This window comes from Lontra canadensis, unplaced genomic scaffold (assembly GCF_010015895.1).
Source record: "Lontra canadensis isolate GAN:19392208 unplaced genomic scaffold, GSC_riverotter_1.0 scaffold67, whole genome shotgun sequence".
Classification (NCBI taxonomy): Eukaryota; Metazoa; Chordata; class Mammalia; order Carnivora; family Mustelidae; genus Lontra; species Lontra canadensis.
In genome coordinates, this window is record NW_022631061.1 from 7,664,596 (window position 1) to 7,687,241 (window position 22,646).

A 22,646-nucleotide genomic window follows, 5' to 3' on the forward strand; every position below is an offset into this window, starting at 1 on the left:
TCATAAGGAGTAGGGGTATTGCATCCATGTCTAAAATTACAGGCCCACGCTCGCGTCCCCCACTCTTTACTTCGGTGTCACATGTCGACTGCCTCTGACCCCTATCTCTTCCCACATATACCCCCCATCTTTCCAACATGTCCGTGACTTCTTCCCTTCAAAGCTCTCAGTGTATGTCACTACTCCTTCCAGTGCAGGACTTCGATGTTTCCAGATAAACTCTAGGGTCTGATTAAAGTCTAGAGTTTCTGACATGAGGTAAGTAGAAGCAAATTTTTTTTTTTTTTTTTTTTTTAAAGGAATGGCTGTCCTGGAGTATCCAGGAGGTCACTACAAAGGCTTCCTGTCAGGAAAATAACACCTAGATCAAGAGTTCTTGACCTGGATCCACAGAGGAGTTTTGGGGATATAGAACTTCTTAAAACTGAAGGTTTATGGGTGTGAATTGTGTGTGCATGTGTGTACACCTGGCATGAAATGCTTATTTTTCTAGGAGAGAAAATATTCTATCTAACAAAGAGCACATTCCCCAGAAGACTAAACTTCAATGGTTTCAGACCAGGGTTCAGCGAACTACGGCCTGCAAGCCAAATCCAGCCCACAGCCTGTTTTTACAAAGTTTTCTTAAAATGCAGCCACACTCACGTGTTTACGTGGCTGTCTTCACACTACAACGGTAGAGCCAAAAAGCTGCGACAAAAACCGTATGGTTTGTTACGACAAAAATATTTTCGGTCTGGCGCTTTACAGACAAATATGTTGACCCCCAATTTAGACAATATTTTTTAAAACCATCCACTACAATCGAGCGGTTGCTCGCTAATAATTCACCATCAAAAATTAAAGCGAGCAAATAATTTTAGACTCAAAGCTTCCCTTGCCCTAATTGGCAACCTCATAGATGAGCGAATGTGCTAGAGGCTGGCCCTCCTTCTCTCCTCCTTGGACGTCTGCTAGATAGAGGAGTGGCTGAGAGATGCTGCCTAGAATTCTTCCAAAGTGACCCTGCCACGGGCATCTTGGGCCCAGCTTCCTTTGCAAACTGCTAGAGAAAAGATAGTTAAGCAAGAGAATTAACATCACTCTAAATAATTCAAACAGAGTCCTGCTGCTGGCTTTAAACCAAAGATAAGAAATTACATAATTAGCTCCAGCAGATTTAAAAGACTATATAAAATATGTTAATGCTCTCACCATGTTAAGGCAAAGATGCAGAAACAATGCCATCTATTAACTAGCCTTTAGGATCAGTCTAAATAAAGAGAGACATCCTAAGGGCATTTAAAAAATCATGATATCTCTCAGTTTGATAGAATACTTTTCTTGGGCTGCAAAATAGGTTAAGAAAAAGTTGAATGCCATTCTAAAATGTATTTTAAGTTGTATACAGCCACGTCCAATGCATTTTTTGATTAAAAGAATGTTATATATATATATTTTTATCATTAAGTCAAAAATAATTGTTTGCATGCTTTTTGATGTTGATGTTTGGATAGCTCTCATTGTTCTGTTACATTTCCTGGCAGGTCAGTTTATGTACATGGGCTTTAATTGTATGTGTGTGGAGAACAAAGCAAGCAGATACCATAGCTTATATGACTATACGTGGACCTCAAGCTATGTAGCCCTCTTCTGCATTAGTGTCTTCCATGCTAGAAACCTGAAGAATGGTATGCTTGACCTGAACTTGCAGTTTCTCTATGAAGTTAGGTATCTCGAGCTAGGAGAGAGAGCTGCACAACATAAGAGTCTCTTAGCCAGATGGAAAGAACTATTTGCAAATCTAATCTCAATGTCAGGGAACCTCAAGAGTCTTATTCTACTCAAAAGTGCATCATTACATGCTTGAAGTCTGAGCCTTCCTCTTCTGGTTGCTACACAGACCTCGTACAGTTTTCCAGTCTGATCCTAGTAAGTGCTGCTGTCGACCGTGGACAGACTCCTTCTGTGAGGGGGTTGCTGGTGGTGAAATTTGTTTTATCATAAATTGGCATCTCCCATATCCACTAACATACGTTCAGATAAATATTTTTCAATAGTTTAAAATAAAGACTAAAATCTGCTCCACATAAGGAATAACATGGAGGACATCAGGAGATGGAAAGGAAAAGTGAATTGGGAGAAATCGGAGGGAAACCATGAGAGACTGTGGACTCTGAGAAACAAACTGAAGGTTTTAGGAAAAGGGGGCTGGGGGTTTGGGAGAGCCTGGTGGTGGGTATTAAGGAGGGCACATATTGCATGGAGCACTGGGTGTGCTGCATAAACAATGAATCTTGGAATACTGAAAAAATAAAATAAAATTTAAATAAATAAATAAAATCTGTTCCACTTTAACCAAGAGATGAGGGTTTCCAAGCACCCAAATAATAATGATAATACCACATTGTAACATTTGCCTGTTACGTTACAGCTCTGCAACGTGATTTTCACCCACATCATCTCATTTAATCCTCATGGCAACTTATTCTGACGATGCTACTTTGGTCTCCATTTTTCCAGTGGACACTGACTCCGAGAGGATAAGTACTTGCTCGGGATCACTCAGGTGGTAAGGGCAGGACCCTTCTTCTCCAAGGCTGGTGCTCTTTTGAGGATGCATTTAAGGTCGAGGCACCGACCGACTAACTGAAGCAAGCTCACACGATGGAGCAAGTCCGAGACTAGACTTCAGCAGCCTGGCTCCGAGTCTCCCTCAGCTCTAACACGAGCATGCTGGTTGACTTAGGCCAGTGAACTTAATTCCCCTCCACTTCCTCACATAGGAAATGGAGGAACTGAACAAGACACTTCCGAAGATTCTTTCAAATCTAACCACTAGGAATTTTACCGAGCAGAATAATCTTCCCAAATGATCTGTCCAAAGGGAATGTACAGTGTGAGATACAAAGCACGCTCAACAAGAAGATGAAAGGGATTTTTGCACTATGCACATTTTTAGATGATTCATGCCCCAAGCCCCTCTCGTTAAGCAGGTTTCAGCAAGAACGGACCATCCACACAGTTATTAAAATATTTTGATGACTTCCTGTATAGAAATCAACTTCTGAGATGGGAGTGTCCCATGAGAGGGGTTGGTTTGCCCCTTCTGGGTTGGGAGCTAGTCATGTTGCCTTTCTCTGTTTGCAAAGATCCAAAGTCTTCGATAAGCTTATTGTTTTTGCTACTCACTGCTCATTTTCTCCTCATTATAAGTGGTTGGGATAGTTATCATTACACAATTAGCATGAATGTTTTCTGAGATCTTGACAGGGTCCGTGTTACATTAAAAAAAAAAAAATGTGTCTGGGATTGAGTCCCATATTGGGTTCCCTCCTTAGCAGGGAATCTGCTTTTCCCTCTCCCCCTGTTCCTCCCACAGCTCTTGTGTTCCTCCTCTCTCTCTCTCTCTAATAAATAAATAAAATCTTAAAAAAAATTTTTTTTAAATGTGTCTGTTTTCTTCCTGGATTCTTGGGAGGGAGATTCTAAACCCTTGGGATTTCCCAAGTGATAGGAATGTCCATGTCATTCATGGCAGGTCCCTCAAGTCACATCTGAATTTAAGCTATAAAGATGACCCAAGGTGAGGGTTGGTCATACCAACCCTGTGATGAGGGGTGGGGTGGGCTCTGAGCCATGTGATAACCACATGACGTCCTATGAGTAGGACAGCTACAGACTGAGTTCAGTCATGTAGCCAATGAGTCAATCAACCAGGCTTATGGTAATGAATCTCCAATAAAACCTGTATGTCGAATTCAGTGGAGCTTCCTGTTTGGTGAACAACACATCAGTATGCCAGGAGGGTGAGGTGTCCTGACTCCTCAGGGAGAGAGCATGGAAGCTCTCCTCTGGGACCTTTTCAGATCTTGCCCTATGTGTCTCTACATTTGGCTGGTCCTCATCACATCCTTTATAATAAAACTATAATCATAACTACAGCATAGCACTCTCCTGAGTTCTGTGAGTTGTTCCACCATACTATTAAACCTGAGGGGAGGGTGGGAACCCCTGAATTTGTAGCCAGTTGGTCAGAAGGTGGATGGCTTGGGGACCCCTGAACTGGCAGCTAGCATCTGAAATTAGGATGGTCTTGCTGTGGTTAAGGACCATGCCCTTAACCTTGTGAAGTCTGAGCTGACTCCGGGTCATTATTGTCAGAATCATAGTTCAGTCTTACAAACCACCTGCTACTTATAGAGCTCTTCCCAGCTGTACATCAGGCACCTGGCCACCTCAGGCTCTTTGCACTGTTAACCCTAGCCTGGAACACTCTTCCTCTGGGGTCTTCATGGCTGGCTCCTCCACCTCTTTCAAGCCTTTGCTCAAATGCTGCCTTCTTACTGAAGTCTTCTCCAACTACATTACCTACAACTGCACCCCCGCCCCATCCTCCCACATCCTGAATCCACACTTCCCTTCTCTATTTCATTCTCTTTCCTTATCTTCTCATACGTTATGTAATTTGCTTATGATTTTGCTTAATAAATATTTTCCTCTTCTAATAAGTTACAAGTGGGCAAGAATTTTTCTCTTTTTAGTTCACCGTTAAATGCCTATGCTCAGAACAGTGCCTGGCACATGTAGATATTCACTAAATATTAGCCAAATTGGGTAGAATCTATACCTATGTGCACACACACACATATATTATAAGTGATACAATAAATTAATGTTAACTGTCTATTAACTCACTACTTAGTATATTAAACTAACCTGATCTTTATATTTAGAAAACCCACTGCAAATGGGAAGATTTTATATCTCACTTAAGTAAGAAGAAAGAACAGTATTCATTTTTCCATAGGTTTTTAAAACTAATTATATGTAAGCTAACTTCTGACTTCTAAGGTTATTCTTTTAAAATAATTCAGTTGAAAGGCTATCAAGTATGAAATGGACACCAAAAAAAGATATGGAGATATAAGTTTATCTAAGTTGACACAAAGATTGAGAGGCAAACCTGTCAAAGAAGAAATTTTGTGTCCTCCAGACCTAATAAACTCAAAAGCTTTATAACCTCAGTTTTCAATCAGTGAAAACTGGTCATATCAGTGAGACGTCCCAGCTGTCATATCGGTGTGACACCCCAAAAGCGAACAAAAGGCATTCAGTGAATGAGTTGGCCCTCTAGTACCTTAACAGTGAAACAAAATGCCAAGCTTGATTTTGTCTTTGATCAGGACGATGCCAGTTTTCACCCTGACCTCTTGACAATGGTTTGCTTTCTCACCTCCCTGCCCTGAGCTTACAAGTATGGCTTCTTTCAATTCCATTCCTGGCACTTCTTGACCAGGCTTTGTTCTGAATATTTGATTAAGGCTCATATGAATTTAGACAAATTCTTATTCAGCTCGGTTTTAGGTCTCCAAGAAAAGTTGCACTCATGATTTCAGTGATTCTGCCTACTGAAACATAAAGATAAGTCACCCGCATGATCATTTTTTTTTTTTTACTAAAAGTTTTATCCATTTGTTTCTTTTCCAGAGCTATCGTGAAAGTAAATCAAGTTATAGGCAGCAAAGAGTCCTATAACATCAATATCTTATTATATTCCAGTTACTCAGAACACTCACAATAATGAAATTCTAGAGAGACAACCTATATCCACACACATATCAAATTATTACTCAAGTGTGGAACTAGATTTCAGAATTACTTTCACATCAAGTCTTTTTCCACAATAATGTTCACTTCATCTGCTTTCCCTAAGTAGATATTTAACCTTCCAGAACTCCTTTGTTTAAACCCCAGGAATGCCTGACACACAGTGGGCTCTTCACATGTGCTTGGTTTGGGGGATTGAATTGGCAGATTTCAAACCGGCACAAAAACCTCAGTGCATGTGGTCCATGGACGCACATTAGGAGGAAAGTCCTATCTGCACTCTCCTGTACTGGGGGCGCGTGAGGAGGAGGCATGGGTTGGTCAGTGCGGGGGACAAAAGAACTTGTCCTCGTTTATAGGACTGCTACCTGCTGAGGAAAGAGAATGGCCCAGCCAAAGCTAGCCATTGGGCCTGACGCTGCCCCACCACTGCCATCCCTGAGGACACACAGAAAGGTTATTATAGCTTTTCATTTCTTTATCTTCTTGCCTGAGAGCTTTCAGGCAGCTACGCTACTGATCTTAGCTAGAAAAGTCCCCAGCAGCATAACTTATTGGGAAGAGCAAGGACCTAGAAATCAGAGAGACCTTATTTCAACTCTGTCCTCTGCTGTTATTTGTCCTCAGGCAGAATTTGGATGCATGAGGCTCTTAAATGGCCAGAATTAATGACTAAAATTAATAAGGTGCTCTCTGGCATGAATACAATTAAAGTACTGGATGGAGGTACAGCTATGCATTTAAACAAGTAGAACCTGGCTTGACATCACATCAAAAAGTCCCAGACGGTTCAGCTGACCGCAAGTTAACCATGAGCCCGCATTGCTTGGCTGGTGCTTAAAGAGACCATAATCACATTTCAGCTGCATTTGAACAAGTTTGATGCCTCTATTAAATAAAGTTGTATTCTCTATGCTACTGGAAGCCTTCAAGGAGTACTGCATTCAGTTCTGGGTTTATTTTGAAGAGGATATTGCTGACCGAAGAGTATTCAGAGAAAAGAAATCAGGAGAGTGGAGGGTCTTAAGAGCAACAGTTGAAAGAACTTTCCTAACAGATTTCCTAACAGACGCCTCAGTCCTCAAGCGTCTACAAGGTTGACAGGTGGAGTAGATCCTTTCTGCATTCACTGGCTCAGCTAACATCTCACGAGCTTTTGTGAGATTCAGAGTACTGTGATAGGTGCTGTGGGATACAGAGACTGGCGATACAGGGCCAACCTCAAGGCACTAACAATTAAGGAAGATGAAAACAAAGAGTCTGTGATCTCCAGTTTTCATTCCAACCCTGTTACCCACTGGGCATGTGATGTTCAGCAGCTTCTTAACTCACCCTAACTTGTTGTTTTTTATTTATAAAGCAGCAGTGCAGAATTTTTCTGGGGATTAAATGAGATAAATATCTGTCAAAAGAATGAGAAGTCAGTAATTGATGGAAACCAACAAGATGCGGGAAGGGAACTTTTGAACAGAACTTCAAAGGACAAAAGGGAGTTTGCTGGGTGGTGATGGGGAAAAGGAAGAAGAGCATTCCAGGTTGATGGGACAGTATGAGCAGAGACGGAGATACTAAAAATAAATGGCTTTTGGGAGGCCAGCAAATAATACCGAGGCTGGAGTGCAGAAGAGGAATAAAGAACGATAAGGCTGGAAAAATACAATAACACTGAATTACAACTGCCCTAGAATGATATGCCAAGGAGTCTCTGGGCGGTGGATGGCTATTGAAGGGAATATAGGCAAGTCAACCCGTGTACAAATTCATGCAATAATTAAAGACTGAAGCCAGGGAAGCAAGTGAAAGCGTCACTGTAGGAGTCTGAGCAAGAGATTATGAGGAAATGACTTAAAATAATGGTGGTGGCATTGAAAGCAGGCGACAAAATGTGGGAGGTGAGCAGTAAAGGTGAGGGGAAGTAAAGACACCTCCATGTGTTGTAACGTTGGTATTAAGGAGAATGTTGATGCCATGAACTAATATAGGAAACACAGAAGGAGGGATAAAACTGACTCAGAAGCTAATGAGTTCAATTGTGGGAAATGCTGAATTTCAGTCGGCTGTGGAATAACCCATAAGGAAATTCCCACCAGCATTGTTGGAAAGATAGTTCTGGAGCCCCTGAGAGGCATCAGGCTTAGAGATGGAGATCTGAGAGGAGGTATACTTAGAGAGCAAGAGTGTATTGTCAAACATTAACAGACTTGGGTTTGAACTCTGCCTTCAACACGAACTAGCTGTGTGGCCTTAGACAAATTATTTATCATCAAAGCTTTAATTTCCTTAATTGTAAAATTGGGAAAATTATACATACTTCAAAGACTTTGCTTATTGCATACCATCTGGTTGCCATTTGTCACCGTCACTGTCCACCATAACCATCATTGCTGAAACCATTAAGGTAGATGAACTTGGCTAGGAATTGAAAGTAATTAAGTAGAAAAAAGGGTTGAGGAATGAATCTTTGGAACAGTTATTAAGGGATACATGGCAGAACGAGCTTGAAAGGAGCTCAGGAGCAGTCATGAAGGGAGGCCAAAGACCAGAACAGCAAAACCCCATGAAGGACAAGAGAGGAGAATTTCAAGGAGGGAATCCTTAAAAGTGTCTAATGCCACAAAGAAGTTGGGGAGGAAAAAGAAAAAAAAAAAAGGCACTGGGTATAGTGATTTGAAGGTTATCCTTGTTTATGCACCTATTACCTATATGGTAGGAGTGGAGTCACAAATGTCACAGGATTCAAAATGGAAATTTTGCCCAGCCTGCAAGGGGATGTGTCTCAGACACTAAAGTAAACTGTGAGGTAGATCACTTTCTAGAAATTTCAAAGTAGATCTGAACAAATTACATGCCTTAGTTTTCTTACCCATCTCAAAAGTGAAAAAGGCATCATGTTCTCAGAGAGTAAGGGGATTTGTAAGAAGGACTTCTTCAGAGAGAGCTGTGCTATGAATTCCCTCATTCCAAAAGAGGGGAGATACTTCTCTTCATCTCAGGTAGGGCTTCACTGCTGATCAGAAGAGACTGGTCAGTAGTCATCTACAGAGAGAGGGGAAGAGCATTCTGGCAGCTGAGTGTTCAGTTTTGACTGGAGAAACACTGACAGCAGAGTAAAGGAGGCCTGGTTGCATGGAGTGTTGTTGTCGAGGGAGAAGGAAAAGTGAGTGTGTTGATGGATCTGAGGGTGTGAGTTGGCAAGGAGCTAATTTAAATTCTTCCTAAGAGGATCATCTGAGGCCAACAGGGGGAGTTCTGGAAAACAAGGACTAAGGGAGAAACACCCAAAACTGGAAGAAACTGAACTGACCACATCAAAGAAGAAGAGAAGAATGTTCCCAGTGAGAGTCCCTGAAGAACCCATAAAAACACCCAGAAGAGAAGTTGGCTTAATATAACATCTGTGGATCCCAGACAGCCTGAAGCCATCTTACAACAGTGCTGTTATGTAAGGACTCCCCACCTCCCCTTTCTCATCACCCTGCTCCCTTCTACCCTTCTCTGTTCCAACCCTGAAAGGATCAAAACAACAAGGAGGAGGTAAGTGAAAAAGGAGAACCCTACCTTTTTCCCTCAGAGAAAGGACTCACTACATTGGGCCCTGGGTGGGTATGGGAAAAGAATTCCAGTTTTGAATGACTATTGCCTGGGACTAGTGATTTTCATTTCTAGATTGAGATGGTGATTTGTAGCTAGAAGAGTCCATAATACCTTTTACTATCTCAGGAGGGAAGAGAAAAGTCTTGAGATTTGTGCCTCAGCGTCATACAGTAGCAAAAGAACTTCTACTACTACATAACTTTAAAAGGCTAGTGGAAGACAATTTTTTAATGAAAAAAAAGATGTATGAAAAGTGAGTCAGAATGAGGACATGGAGGCCTCAAGGGCGGTAATTTTGCTCTTTAAAAAAATTTTTTTTTAAGTAATTTTTCCTTTTAAAGCTGTTTGACAGAGAGAGAAAGGGCACTACGGCTTGATTAGATGATAGAGATGACTGAAGGCCCTTTGAAGAGAGGAAAAATTTAGTCGTGGCTGCAGTTTGAAAAGAAAGAGACAGCGAAGATAGGGTAAAATAACAAATTCCCATGGAGGATAGGAAAGGAACACTGATAAGGTCACAAAGAAGAGTGAAGACAAAATAAAGAACATTGCATTTGCCTTTAGAAAGAACAAGAGGCTGTTCTTTGAGACATGAGAGAAGGAGGGAAGTTACAGAGACACTTCGGTTTAGAAGGGAAGGCAAATAAAATAGTGTACAGTAATGACTTGGATCGCCCCCGTGGTCTATGACACCAGCTCATCTTCTGCGAATGAAGGCAAAGGGTGGTATTTATTACCCCAAAGGGCAGAATCAGGACCTCTGTATACAAGCTGGAGAGAGATTAATTGGGGCCCCTAAACAAGAAAGAACTTATTAAAAAAAAAATCAGCACTGGTGGACAGGGGGATTGGCCTTCTCAAATGGATGTAAGCTGCAAGACAGAGGGTTCTAGCTGTGGAAGGATGAGCAGCTGTCGCAATGGCGTGTGGGGGATTTCTGCCCCGGGCAGGGCTGCCGGCTGATGGCCTCCAAGACTCCTACTGCGTGCCACTCGTTGCCAATGTTATATGTGCGGGGTGTTTCCGCGTCAACAATTCAGGTGTCACTGTGACTAAACACAATAAAAGGAAGCCTGTGCGGACCAGAAGAGAAGGTGTAAAGGAAAGACTGTATGTGTTATACAATGTCTTGGTTTCCTGAGTAGAAAATCATCTCTTTGTAGCAAAGGAACTAGCTTGTGCTGGAGTTAGAGCTTGTCTCCAAAAGATAATACTCTATATGTCTCCGTAGCTTGGCAGCTATGAAATCTGGAAATATCACTATGTTCTGGGGAACTTTATATTTAGGCATGAGCTGAAGTGTAGCTCTCGTGGACAAACCCCTCGAGCTTTACCACGGCTGAGAGGCGAATGGGAACCTGCTAACAAGAGCAGAGCACATTACCAATGTGCTCTCCGGGACTCCAAACAAACAAACAAAAACCGTAAAACCCTCTATTTCAAGCATCAGCATGCATTCTATAAATCAGTGCAGTTAAGAGTACACCAGATTTTCTGCGCGACAATGAAATGTCACAGAAATTTGGCCATTATTCAATAAGACAATTATCACTTAGTTTTCTTTTTCTAAGTAAGAACTACACAGTCCCAGAATTAACATTTACTGAAACAATAAAATATTCTAGCACGAAGTACTATGCACCTCAAAGAAATCTGTCCCCAGACTCAATTTAAACTGGTCACATAATTCAATTAAAATTTAAATCCGAAAAGAGAAGTCCGTCTGTTGTGACCCCATTAGTTATTCCCCACAGTATTTTTCCAAAGGAATAAAATACACTACAGCAATGAGCACCAGGTAATATTTTGAGTCAAAGTTCAGTACCAGAGATCCTTTGACATCTTTCGACACAGGCAATATTAAAAGTCATACAATGGGTCATATTTCATGTGCCAAGGCTGATAGTTATTTGCGCCTACTATACTCCCTGGCACAGGCTAAGTTAGCTTAGCTTATTGAATAGATGAATGGATGCATGAAAGAATGAATGAATTTTGTTAGCAGTAACTCAAAACCCACTGTGTGAGGAGGCCTGGTCTCTATCCAGACTCTGAGCATTTTCCTGGTATTCACAATGACCTTGTGGTTTCCCAGCATTGCCAGCCCCAGGACAGGGCAGCAGGCCACCCAAAATCCCTTTTACCCAAGTCCTTTGGCACATACAGGCTGGGATCCCTAAACGTGGTCCATTTGCAAAGTCTGACTGGATCTAAATGTGGTTTGGTTTAATCTTCCAGAGATTCCCTCCAGAGAAGAGTGGAAATTTTCCAAGGCCCCTTTACTCCCTCTTACCTCCTCCACAGGAATTAAAGTTGAGAGAGGGAAGAAAGGAATAGATAATTGCTTTTTGGTTCTAAAGAGCACCCAAACCAAATCTTGGTGACATCTGCCTCCAATTAAGCCCTGCAAATGAATGTATGTGGCTGAGCCCAGCTGCAGTCCGCTAGGAGGGATATTTCAACTGAAGCGTCATTCACTAACATCATTCACCAAGTAATAAGGAACACAGTTTTGAACGTGCTTTGACATTTATTATCTCATTTGAGGTCCATTACAACCCAGGAAAAAAAGGTGTTTCACAGAATAGGAAGCAGGCTAGGAGATACAAAGACCACACAGCAAGTAGGACATGGAGCTTAACTACACCAGTCTTCTAACTCTACTCACATACTGTTTCTACTATTCTTGGTTCTAACCCCATTTTCTTACCACCCAGAACTGGGAAAACACTCAGGGATCATTGCTCGGTGAACGGTGCCTAATACAACTTCGGTCTCCTCTCACTGAGGACATGGGTCCCTGGAATGTAGTCATGATGGAGTATTTCTAGAGATGTTTACCAAGTGGATTCTGGGCACCCAATACCAGGGGGTCCATAAGAGAAGCCAAGGAAATGTTCTTACTAGAATCACATACCCAAGAAGAACATTGCATTCCAGATGGGGGTGTCTAGTGCAGGGAGAAGTTGGACTGGCATTCCCCAGAAACAGGACGTTATGCACACACATGGACACACACTTACTGTATCCTAAAAGTCTTAGTGCACTTGTGAACTTTCGTAACTTCGAAAGTATGGATGCTACCAACTTACAAAAATCATGTGAAAGCCCAATTATTTTTTTGTCTATTCTTCTACACTATACTTACTAGACTTCTGTGTAGTTTTGTGAATTTTGAAGAACATTTATTCATTTTAACTTTTTTCTTCAGTCAACATTGGCCATGTTCAATCAGGGGGCTGAAAGGTATTATCATATAGGACATGCCTACAATCCAGACTGCAAATGAGCCACATCTCACAAGAAGCCTGCAGTCAACTAGAATGTTCACATGTTCTCCTGTTAAAAGTACATTACTCCTGACTAAGCTGGTTTAAAACTGGCTTTCTTTTCAATGAAAAAATACCTAAAGCACTACTCTTTGTTAATACCAATTCAATTTTATCTTCTTGGATACAATCCATTCCGCTAAAATCCTTGTGGATCCTTGCTTTCCTACCAGATAATTTAATTCACACACCACCCGCGTTCTCAAATGGCCATTTCTTGTCACATTAAACTATACAGAATCCAAGGAATAACCCTATTGCCATGACTCTTAGCACACAAACAGTCCCTCCCTTCAGGGACCTCATGGATCAATTCTAATAGCAATCTCCTCCAACACAGTGACATCAATCTGTAAATAAGTACTTCTTGGACAGGCCAGTTCTATTAACTAAAAATAGAGCCATCCCATGGCCTTCAGACCATATATTTTTATCTTATTCAGAAGGATTTCAAGAGAGGTTCTGTCAAATGCATTGCTGACCAGTACACTTCTCAGACCATTTCAGGGCATTCTTCTGACACCCCAGGTGAGTGACCCTACCTACAGAAGGCCAAAAGAGGGGATAGTCTTGTCACAGCAATCTTGTCTATGTCTTCTACTCATTAACATAAAGCTATAACAGCACAAATCGAAAGACAGGTCAAAACAAACAAATAAAAGTGAGTTTACTTGTAACTCAAGTTCAACTAAAATCCAGACAACCTCAAACATCTTTCTGTGGGTTGAATTGTGCCCCACAAAAAGATATGTTGAGCTTCTAACCCTGGCACCTGTGAATGTGACCTTATTTGGAAATAGGGTCTCTGCAGATGTAACCATGTTAAAATGAAGTCATACTGGGTTAGGACGGACCTTAATCCAATAACTGGTGTCCTTATAAGAAGAGGGAAATTCGGACAGAGAAGGCCTCATGAGGTTGAAGGAAGAGACCAGAGCAATGCTGCAGTAGCAGCCAAACGATTCCAAGCCAACTACCAGCAGGAGCTAGTGTTATAGTTTTGAAGGATTCTTATTCAAGCCGTCAGCGGGAGCACAGATTTTCCCTATACCTTGAGTTTGGACTTTGGCCCCCAGAACTGTTGAAGAATCAATTTCTGTTGTTGGAAGCCACCCAATTCATGGTGATTGGTTAACAGCAGGCTTAGGAAACTCATACAACATCTATGCAGAAATGTGTAAGTTTGAAGTAATACCTATTAACATCAGAATCAAGAGCACTCAGGAACTGGTAAAAAGAGAGAGTGAGAGATATATTTAGATTCCTGAGCAGGTGGCAGGCCCAGCAGGGGTGAGGTACATGGTGAATAAACTGGCCAAGCAAGTTTGAGGGTGCTGGCTTGAGGCGGGGGGTGGGCAGGCAGACAGAAGGTGACAGGCTCCTCACCAAGGACTTAACTTCCTCTCCCCCCAGGTGAGAGATAGGCATTTCTCAACAAAATCCTGTCACTTTTTAATGGCACCAAAAATCACAAATTCGTCAGTTTATCATCAATGCATAAGCAAAACTATGTTAAGCTTCCTGTCTCCAATTTGGCATTTTCCTTGCCTGTGCTTCATCGTTCTAAATGAGACAGCAGCCCATGCAGGGGAAGGAGCTGTTGGCCTGTCTGTCTCTATATATAGTGCTGTGGCCACCATTTTTCGAAGGTGCTAAGATTCCACTGATTGATGACGATATCGCTAAAATGAGTTACAGTTCAAGATGGAAAAAGGAAGGCTTTTTTTTTTTTTTTCCTTCCCATGTGAAAATTTAGGGGAGGAAGGTTCCTCCCTCGTAGCTTCTAATATTGATCTGGGTCCAGTGTAGCCCATGAAATATAAGTTTATGAAGGCAGAATTCCTCATTGGAAAGACCTTATGAGCAGTCTCCAGGAGCTTTCCCAGCAGTAATTAGGGGGATGTATTATTGCTAATCCTGAGCACACCAGGAGCTGGGTTAATTTTGAAAGATAAAATAAAAGTGCTGCCTTGTGGCAAAAGGCCATTTCTTGATGCCATTAAATCAAGCACAGCCCTGCTTGAGTATTAATTCCAAAGATGTCTGTACCCCCCGCCGATACTCCTTTTAGGAAGCTACTATGGAACAGGCCAAATGAAGCCTCAATGTGCAAATACCATTTAGCAAGTACAGATAAGCTGGGATAAATCATCTCAGAGCACTTAAAAAAAGATTCAAATTTTAATACATTAGCACTAGAACATGCTGTACAAGCAACAGGGAAATTGCAGTTGTCAATGTGTGAATTTAGTCTCAGAGTAAGTTCATCCAAGGAAGTAAAATCTCAATTTAGATTCTTTCTCTACCCCCCTTCCCCCAATCCACGTGTTTCTCTCAGGATGCGGGAGGACACTGTTACTCAGCAAATGGATTTCACACCAAGAAATGGTTAGGGTATATTCATCAGGGGTAAGAATGTGAAGTCCTGACTTTCTCACTGAAATAGTTTGAAGTGGTCTTTCCAAGTGCCAAACCATGCGCGATGGGCTAGGTGTTGCTATTCACGTGTGTGCAGTGCGCCATTATGCACACGTGCAGATATCAATCTGTCTATCTATCTGCCTGCATTCTTTTTTTTTTTTAAGATTTTATTTATTTATTTGACAGACAGAGATCACAAGTAGGCAGAGAGGCAGGCAGAGAGAGAGAGAGGGGGAAGCAGGCTCCCCGCTGAGCAGAAAGCCCAACGCGGGGCTCGATCCCAGGATCCTGAGACCAGGACCTGAGCCAAAGGCAGAGGCTTTAACCCACTGAGCCACCCAGGTGCCCCTGCCTGCATTCTTTTTAATGAGAAAGGATTCTCAAGGGAAATCACAATGGATTTTCTGGTACTTTTTTCTGTTGTCCTTTCCAGAAAGCCCGTCTGCCTGCTGTCGGCAGGGAATAGGACAGGCTGCCGTGTCTGGTGTGAGAGCATAGTGTCGGGAAGGGAAAGCCCAGCCCAGGGCCTTCACTGTCAGGGGGCTAGGCTGGGGAAAGGCCCCAAGTTTCCCTGGGGGCTGGATAGAGGCCTTGGCATCCTCAGGTCCACAGTGCTGTTTTGAAACTGAACTATATTCCAGCTGGAATTTGACAGGTTGTTTCCTATCAAAGCAACAAATGAAACTTTCATTTCAGAACACATGGTTCCTTCAGATTGTTCTATCAGAAGCAGATATTTTCTTTAAATTGAAAGTCAGGGCAGTTTATTTTCCTCAAAACTGTGCTGTGGGTTCCCGCCTGACGCCTAACATTCTCTTGTTCTACACAAAATGGCAAGGCTGTCTCATTCTGTAGAAGGAAAGGGTAGGTTGGGGGGAGGCCTCTCTGAGGGCTCCCTGTGCTGGTGTATTTTCATAGTATCTTTGCTCCCAAAGGGCACATCAACTAGAGATAAAGATGGAATGTATTTAAAGTTTTTTCGAGAGAAAGAGATACCTTCCAGTTAGGTTCTTTGAACCAAAATAACTTAAATCTCTTCAAATGACACTTCTGTCATATTAACTATCTATCTAACATATTATATCATATATGTACTTTCATTGGGCATTTGAAGTTTTCACAATCAGGGGCAATCTCTCTTATTCCTATCCCTCCCCACACACCCTAGTCATTTTTAAATGATAAAATAATTGTACTAGGTTTAAATGCATATAGATGATCTACATACATATGTATTAATACAAATACTGAAGGAACGTGCTTCAGCTGTGGGAGAGTGGGCCCCCGATATCACATCACTTATCCAATCCTGTAAGTGCTCAAGTGTTTCCCATCCCCTTCACCAAAAGCTCACTAATTTGTTTCTGCATGCATTTAAGCAGAAAATTCATTACCACTTCAAAAAGCATTTCCAACTACCTTGTGTCTGAATTGTCCATAAATATGTGATATTCCCCTAATTAAATTAGAAGTAATATGATTAAGGAGAGGTCTCTTCTATCAGGGCAATAATCTTTCCTGTGATGCTGGTAAGATTCTGAAATGACTATAGCATCAGAAAAGAATCTTTCTTGAAGTCACAACCTTTCATATTCATTTCTTGAGACAGGTCTGTCCCTCTTAATCAACTGTCTCTTCTTCATCTATTACAATCACATTTCAATTTGAACCAAAGGATGCTACCCTCCTCCTCTTTGTTCCCTCACAGATGCTAATGACATACAAATTCGGTAGCAGTTAAAGGAAAAGGGATGATGCCAGGCCACTCTCCCTCCCAGTTAGGAAACAGAAGAGGCTAGGGAAAGCTCCACCTAGAAACACACTCAATAATTTTATGATCACAAATTTCTCAACTACATATGTTGACCAAAACAGAGAATTAAAAACGTAGAAATCTGCATCCTGGTTTTCTATAAAACATCAATTTAGTTATTAAGTGGTTATAAATTAGCCATTGGTAATTTACTCTTCTGAATGATTTAACCTTCCCAATTATCATTTCATCTGTTTTCTATATAAAAAAAATCAAAGAAATTCGAGATATGAAAAAGACATGCTGGGCGAGGGTCTGAAACTGATTTGGTAGCTCTGGGGTTGACATAATCTTGGCCTGGTGTGGCTCATTTTGGAAAGCTGCCTCAAATTTCCCCTGGTTTTGAACTTTTTTTTTTTTCCTTACCACTTTCATCTAGCAAGAAATCATCCTGGTAACGGAACTTCTCCGGTCCACATGCAATAAAAATGTCATCGTCACCAAAAAAGTCCTGAAGGCACATCACCTACAAGAGAAAAGCATGGCACTCAGCAAGGGGTCGGCAGAACAGCAATTACAACATTGCATCCCTGCAAGCCCACATCTGCATAAAGCCACTTCCCACATCTAATGGAATCAACAGGAAAGCTTCTCCAGAGGAATTTCAAAAGAAGGTTTCCAGCATCTGTTACCAGTAAGAAACATGTTACATTTCAGTTGTGTAGGAAGATGGGATAGGGAAAATAGAACCAGTAACTGTCACATTTATTACTTGACATATCAATAGGCCATGAGGTAAGAGCTCTCTATTTTCATAAGAGAGTGGATGCAGCGACACGACATGTGGGAAAGGAACACCCCTTTATTCATTTGAATGTAATATTCCTCGATGGCAATAAAAGCCAACGCCTGATTTTAGCAACAAATACAGTAGACGTGCGGTGATCACTGTTTGGGGTAACTACTGAAGAAAATTATCTGTATCATAATATAAATACAATGATCTCCTTTAGACTCATTCTACCTCCAGCTGAAAGAAAAGTAGAAGTCCTCGTAAGAGGAATAACAAAATAGATATTTCTGAGACCCAGATATAGACACTAGGCAACCGTATGCCCACCACTCAAGTTAGGCTAAACTTGAAAACTCCCGTGCTACCCAGCTTCTCGTAGAAAGGCAAAAGCAAAATTTTAAAACACCTTTTGATATTTATTCAACTTACTCTCCAATGAGAACTTTAAGAGAGCTAAATGTTGTTTTTCAGGTACATGTGGTCAAAAGGAGTAATTTCCAGCATACTGCTCTCTGTTGTTGGATACATGATGAAATATTTTGTTCACAAAATGTATGATGCCAACAGAAGGCACTGGAACACTGCTGATTTCTATTTTCAGTTTCCTTTGCTTGGAGCACACCATGAAGCAGCCATATTCAGAGCTGTATGAAACAGACTTTCTAATAGCATTTCCCAGGGATGTCTGAGGCCGACAGACAACACCCCCTGGCATGTTAGATCCTTTAGGCCTGGGTTTACAATCAGATCTTCCCTAATTGGTTTGTAGTCGGCTGCAAGGCGTCTCTGGGGTTTCTGCTCTAGGTCAATGCTGGGTAGCACTGTCCTGACACACGGAAGATAATGTAAGACTTACAGTAGTAAGCTGGGAGAACACTGCATGACTTAGAGGTCCCCAATACAATGATGTGTAGCCTTCAGATAGTTTTTCCAAATAAGCTCTCATTTCCAAATAATCGCTTGGCTGAAATTTTAAGAATGACATTTCTAGAATAGTTTGATAATAAACACTAAGTATAAATGAGGTACGTCCATGACGTATTTCTGGAAAGTTTGAAAAAATAGGTGGTTTAAGAGGGACCTTGTAACAATTAAGGAAAATGGACTCTAAAGATCTTGAAGAATAGTGTCAGAAGCTCCGATCTTCTACTTGGGATAAAAAGAGGGCCTTTGTGGGCACCTGGGTGGCTCAGTCAGTTAAGTGTCTGCTATCGGTGCAGGTCATGATCCCAGGGTCCTGGGATTGAGCCCTGCATTGGGGTCCCTGCTTAGCAGGGACCCTGGTTTTCCCTCTCCTACTCCCACTGCTTGTGCATGCTTTCTCTCTCTCTCTCTCTCTCTCTCTCTCTGTTAAATAAATAAAATCTTTAAAACAAAACAAAATAAAAAAAGAGGCCCTTTGCACCTGGGTGGCTCAGAGGCTAAGCATCTGCCTTTGGTCATGATCTCAGCGTCCTGGGATGGAGGCCCACATTCGGGTCCCTGCTCCGCAAGAAGCCTGCTTCTCCCTCTCCCACTCCCCCTGCTGTGTTCCCTCTCTCACTGTAATCTTAAAAAGCAAAAAAAAAAAAAAAAAAAAACCAAACAAACAAAAAAACCAGGCCCTTTGAATTCAGAATCCACTCCATGTCACTCCTCCCTTTCCGTCTGATCCCAGCTGTGGCCTTGTCCATCTTTATCTTCAGGACAAGCACCCCACCCCAGCCTTCATGATCAGCAGTTGATATCAACTCAACCAACCCCACACAGGCCATTTTCACCTTACACACATTAAGTCTTTACTGAGCCTACTATGCACCAGTTAACATAGAGCATATACACACAAAAATGAATAAAACATGATCTCTCCCTCAGGCAAAAAATGTGAAAAATTAACCTTAAAAGGCAGTATTTCTTAGAGTATGAATGGTTAATATGTTTTGTGCAAAAAAAGGAGAGGGGGTCCTCTGGCCAAATAGATTTGGCAAATACTGAATTCATCTGATATAACAGGTTTCTTTATTTCTGGTCCTTGCAAACCCTCTCGTGCTCACGTACATCACAACTCCAAAGAGAAGATAGAAAATACAGTATTTCCCGACCTTATTTGATTTTAGAACTCTCTCCTTCTCATAGCATCATATGGACTAATGCATGATGGGGCTCCTTTTGGTTCTGCAGTGACTGCCAGAGGGGAAAAGAGCTCAGGGACCACACAGTGGAAATTAACATGACGCACTCTCCCGGGCAGCCATATTTCCCTAGCTGATAAACATTTATCATGGGCGTGCTCTGGGCTATGCTGTGTGCCAAACATTATGAAAACAAATCTCTAATAGATGAAAAATACTGTTTTCCAAAGGCAATTATCCTTTCATTCCACATATTCCTATCATTTGTATTCTAGAACATCAGATTGCCACACAGATCACATTCATCTATGTGGGCATGTTTTATGCTATTGCTAAGCAGGCTGATAACTACCCTCAAAACTCCAGCACACAATAAGCAGATTGCCAGCTAACTAACTCCCTTCCATCATATACCCAGGACTGTCCTCTAAGCCCGAGACTCAAAGAACAGAACAGCCAATGATCCGGCTTGGACAGTTTAGGTTTAATTCTGTTGGCAAGTGGGAAATGAAACATGATGAACTTTTGATGTTGTTTCCAACTCCAGGATTCCAAGACCATAAAAGGAATGCAGCGATTGTTAAAGAAAAGTAACTGTCATCACCCAGCGCAGAAAGACAGGGAAAAGTCATTTCAGTGCCAAGCAACATGTATTCATTTACCTCTCAATCTTCAGTGACTAAAATCAAAGAATTTGTTGAACTATCAGAAACTGTAATGTCTTCTGTGCTCTCTGCTCTGGCATCATTTAGCCATTTCCCTGCTCACAACCTCCCAGCACAGAAGGTGCGTATGGTCAGTAGATCAAATTCAAAGTTATAAACCTGCTCCTTGTTAGAAACTTCGATAAAAGATTTGATAGAAAAGGAGGCTTAAAGATGGATTTAGGATAATCTATGCATTTCTATTATCCATGCTTTCACTCTCTATCATGATTTAGAGGTGGCTGTAATGTATTCCACCTAATAAAAAAAAAGTAACAGAAGAAGATGTATAACCCTCTTCTGTAGGCCAGTATACTGCGAGAGTTTTCCTTTGACATTACTGGACACACTAATATCAAAGGATTACCAATGTTTTGCATAAAGATCTGATTTTATATATCTACAAGTGTATTCCTTTTTAAATTTGAGGTTCTCAAAATTCAGGATTACCAGCTAAAAAAAAAAAAATTCCATTTATGTATTAACATCTCTCAAACCTAGGCCTTTTCCTGTCCTCCTTCTCTTTACCCCCATTACCACATCAGTCCAGAGCTTATCCTCCTACCTGTGGACCTTGGCATTTCCCTCTGGTGCATTTTTCTCACTCCTACCTCCTTTCTCTCCAATCCATCCTGTTTAATTCTGCTAATCTACTCTTTCTTTTAAACTTTCAAAATCTCTGTTCATGACTCAGAAAAACATCAATGGCTTGCCATCATCAAGTTAAAGTTCATCTTGAGTCTGACATTCTATCTGGTTCCAACCTATTTTTCAAGTCTATAGGAGTCATGCCATGTACCTGGTACTTAATAAACATTTATTGGATGGATGCATGGATGGTTGCTTGGATGGATGGATGGATGGATGATTGGATGTTTAGATGGATGGATGGATGGATGTTTGGATAGATATGGATGCATGGATGAATGGATATAAGGACAAATGCAAAGCCTATGGTCTCACCTAAAACACATTCCAATTTAGCTGCTTTACATATTCTTCTCAAAAAAGGGATTCTTCCTCCCTACTTGCAAGGATTTTTGTATGACCATTTTTTTTTTTTTTTCATTTGGTATCCCCTCCTACCTAAGTCTTTGCCTATTCAAATCTCTGCTATGACTCCAGGCTCAGTTGAAGATTCAAGCCTTACCTTCTCTATCCATTCCAATCCAAAGTGACTTACCCCTGCCCTGAAACCCTAGTCACCATTCAATAAATGTTTATTAAACACATATTATTTACTAACCACAGTGCTAGGCCTTGAGAATACAACTGTTCTCATCCTTCATCTCTTCTCTTCCAGTACATATGTGTATAGACTTACACTCCAAAAAATTCCCAGCACACTGTTGTGAATTACTAATTCAGCAGAAAGTAAACTGCATTCTCTACCAGTGGTTTATGTTATGGGACTGGAGTCAGGTGGCTGAGTTGCAGTCTTTGCACTGTGACTACCTCTGACTTGGGCGAGTTAGGAAATCCCAGTCAGCTATCTTGAAACACATCCCCTTTCTAAAGACCCCACATTTAGTCAGGGCAGACGGAGGGCCTCCTGTTGGGTGGGATTCTTCAACACCAGAGAGACATCTGCTCTGGCACAATTTCCCAAGAGCATACTCTGTCATCAAAGCCCAGGTTCTGAATTAACTCAACTCTGTCACTTAGGCATTCATCTCTTTGTGACTCATATCAAATATGTTCATCATACTGGTTGCTTTAAAGATTAGATGAGTTAAGACTGTGACTCAAAAGGGCATAAGTCCTCGATCCATTTTCATTATTTTTATTAGGTCAAATGCATTTTTACTTCCAAATAAGTATAAGCCAAATGTATACTAAATATAAACAAATAAAACATAAAACAGTATGTCGTTCCTGGGCACTATACCAACAGGCTTCCTTCCTAGGTGAATTTGGATAAAATATAGCATATAGGTGTCCCTTCTCACTTAGGGAATAGGAATTCTACTAGTATAATTACTTTGGTGAAAAGCGTACTTTGAATTAGCATCACAGAAATGGTGCAAGGCTGGTGGAAGTTGCTAACATAGAAGCTGGGATATGGTACACGCTTTCCATCAGGCTTCCACTGAAATGATGCTGTGAATGTCATTAATGACTACGGTCACCTGCCAGCACAGGTCTGGTTCTATAAACCATGTCTGAACTCAGGACCCCCTGGGATCTGTCACAACTTTTAGTTTCGTGGGCTCCAGAAATGTGTATTCCTCTGAAAAAACTATCCCTGTCAAAATGTCCCTACATTAGAAAAGAAAGTATGTGTGTGTATTACATGTAGTTCATAAAGGAGGAAACCAGTGTATGGCATACAATGCTTAATATTCTATCAAT

At 41.3% G+C, this 22,646-nt stretch overlaps 1 protein-coding gene across 5 annotated transcripts in view; it reads right to left on the reverse strand.

The window, feature by feature from the left end:
• DCLK1 (doublecortin like kinase 1) overlaps nt 1–22,646 on the reverse strand; it is a 342,607-nt gene that overhangs the window by 143,545 nt on the left and 176,416 nt on the right. For all 5 annotated transcript variants that reach the window (XM_032880060.1, XM_032880062.1, XM_032880059.1 and 2 more), the window contains exon 4: nt 17,113–17,212. In XM_032880060.1, the coding sequence (XP_032735951.1) occupies nt 17,113–17,212 (100 nt within the window). The remainder of the gene's footprint in view (nt 1–17,112; nt 17,213–22,646) is intronic.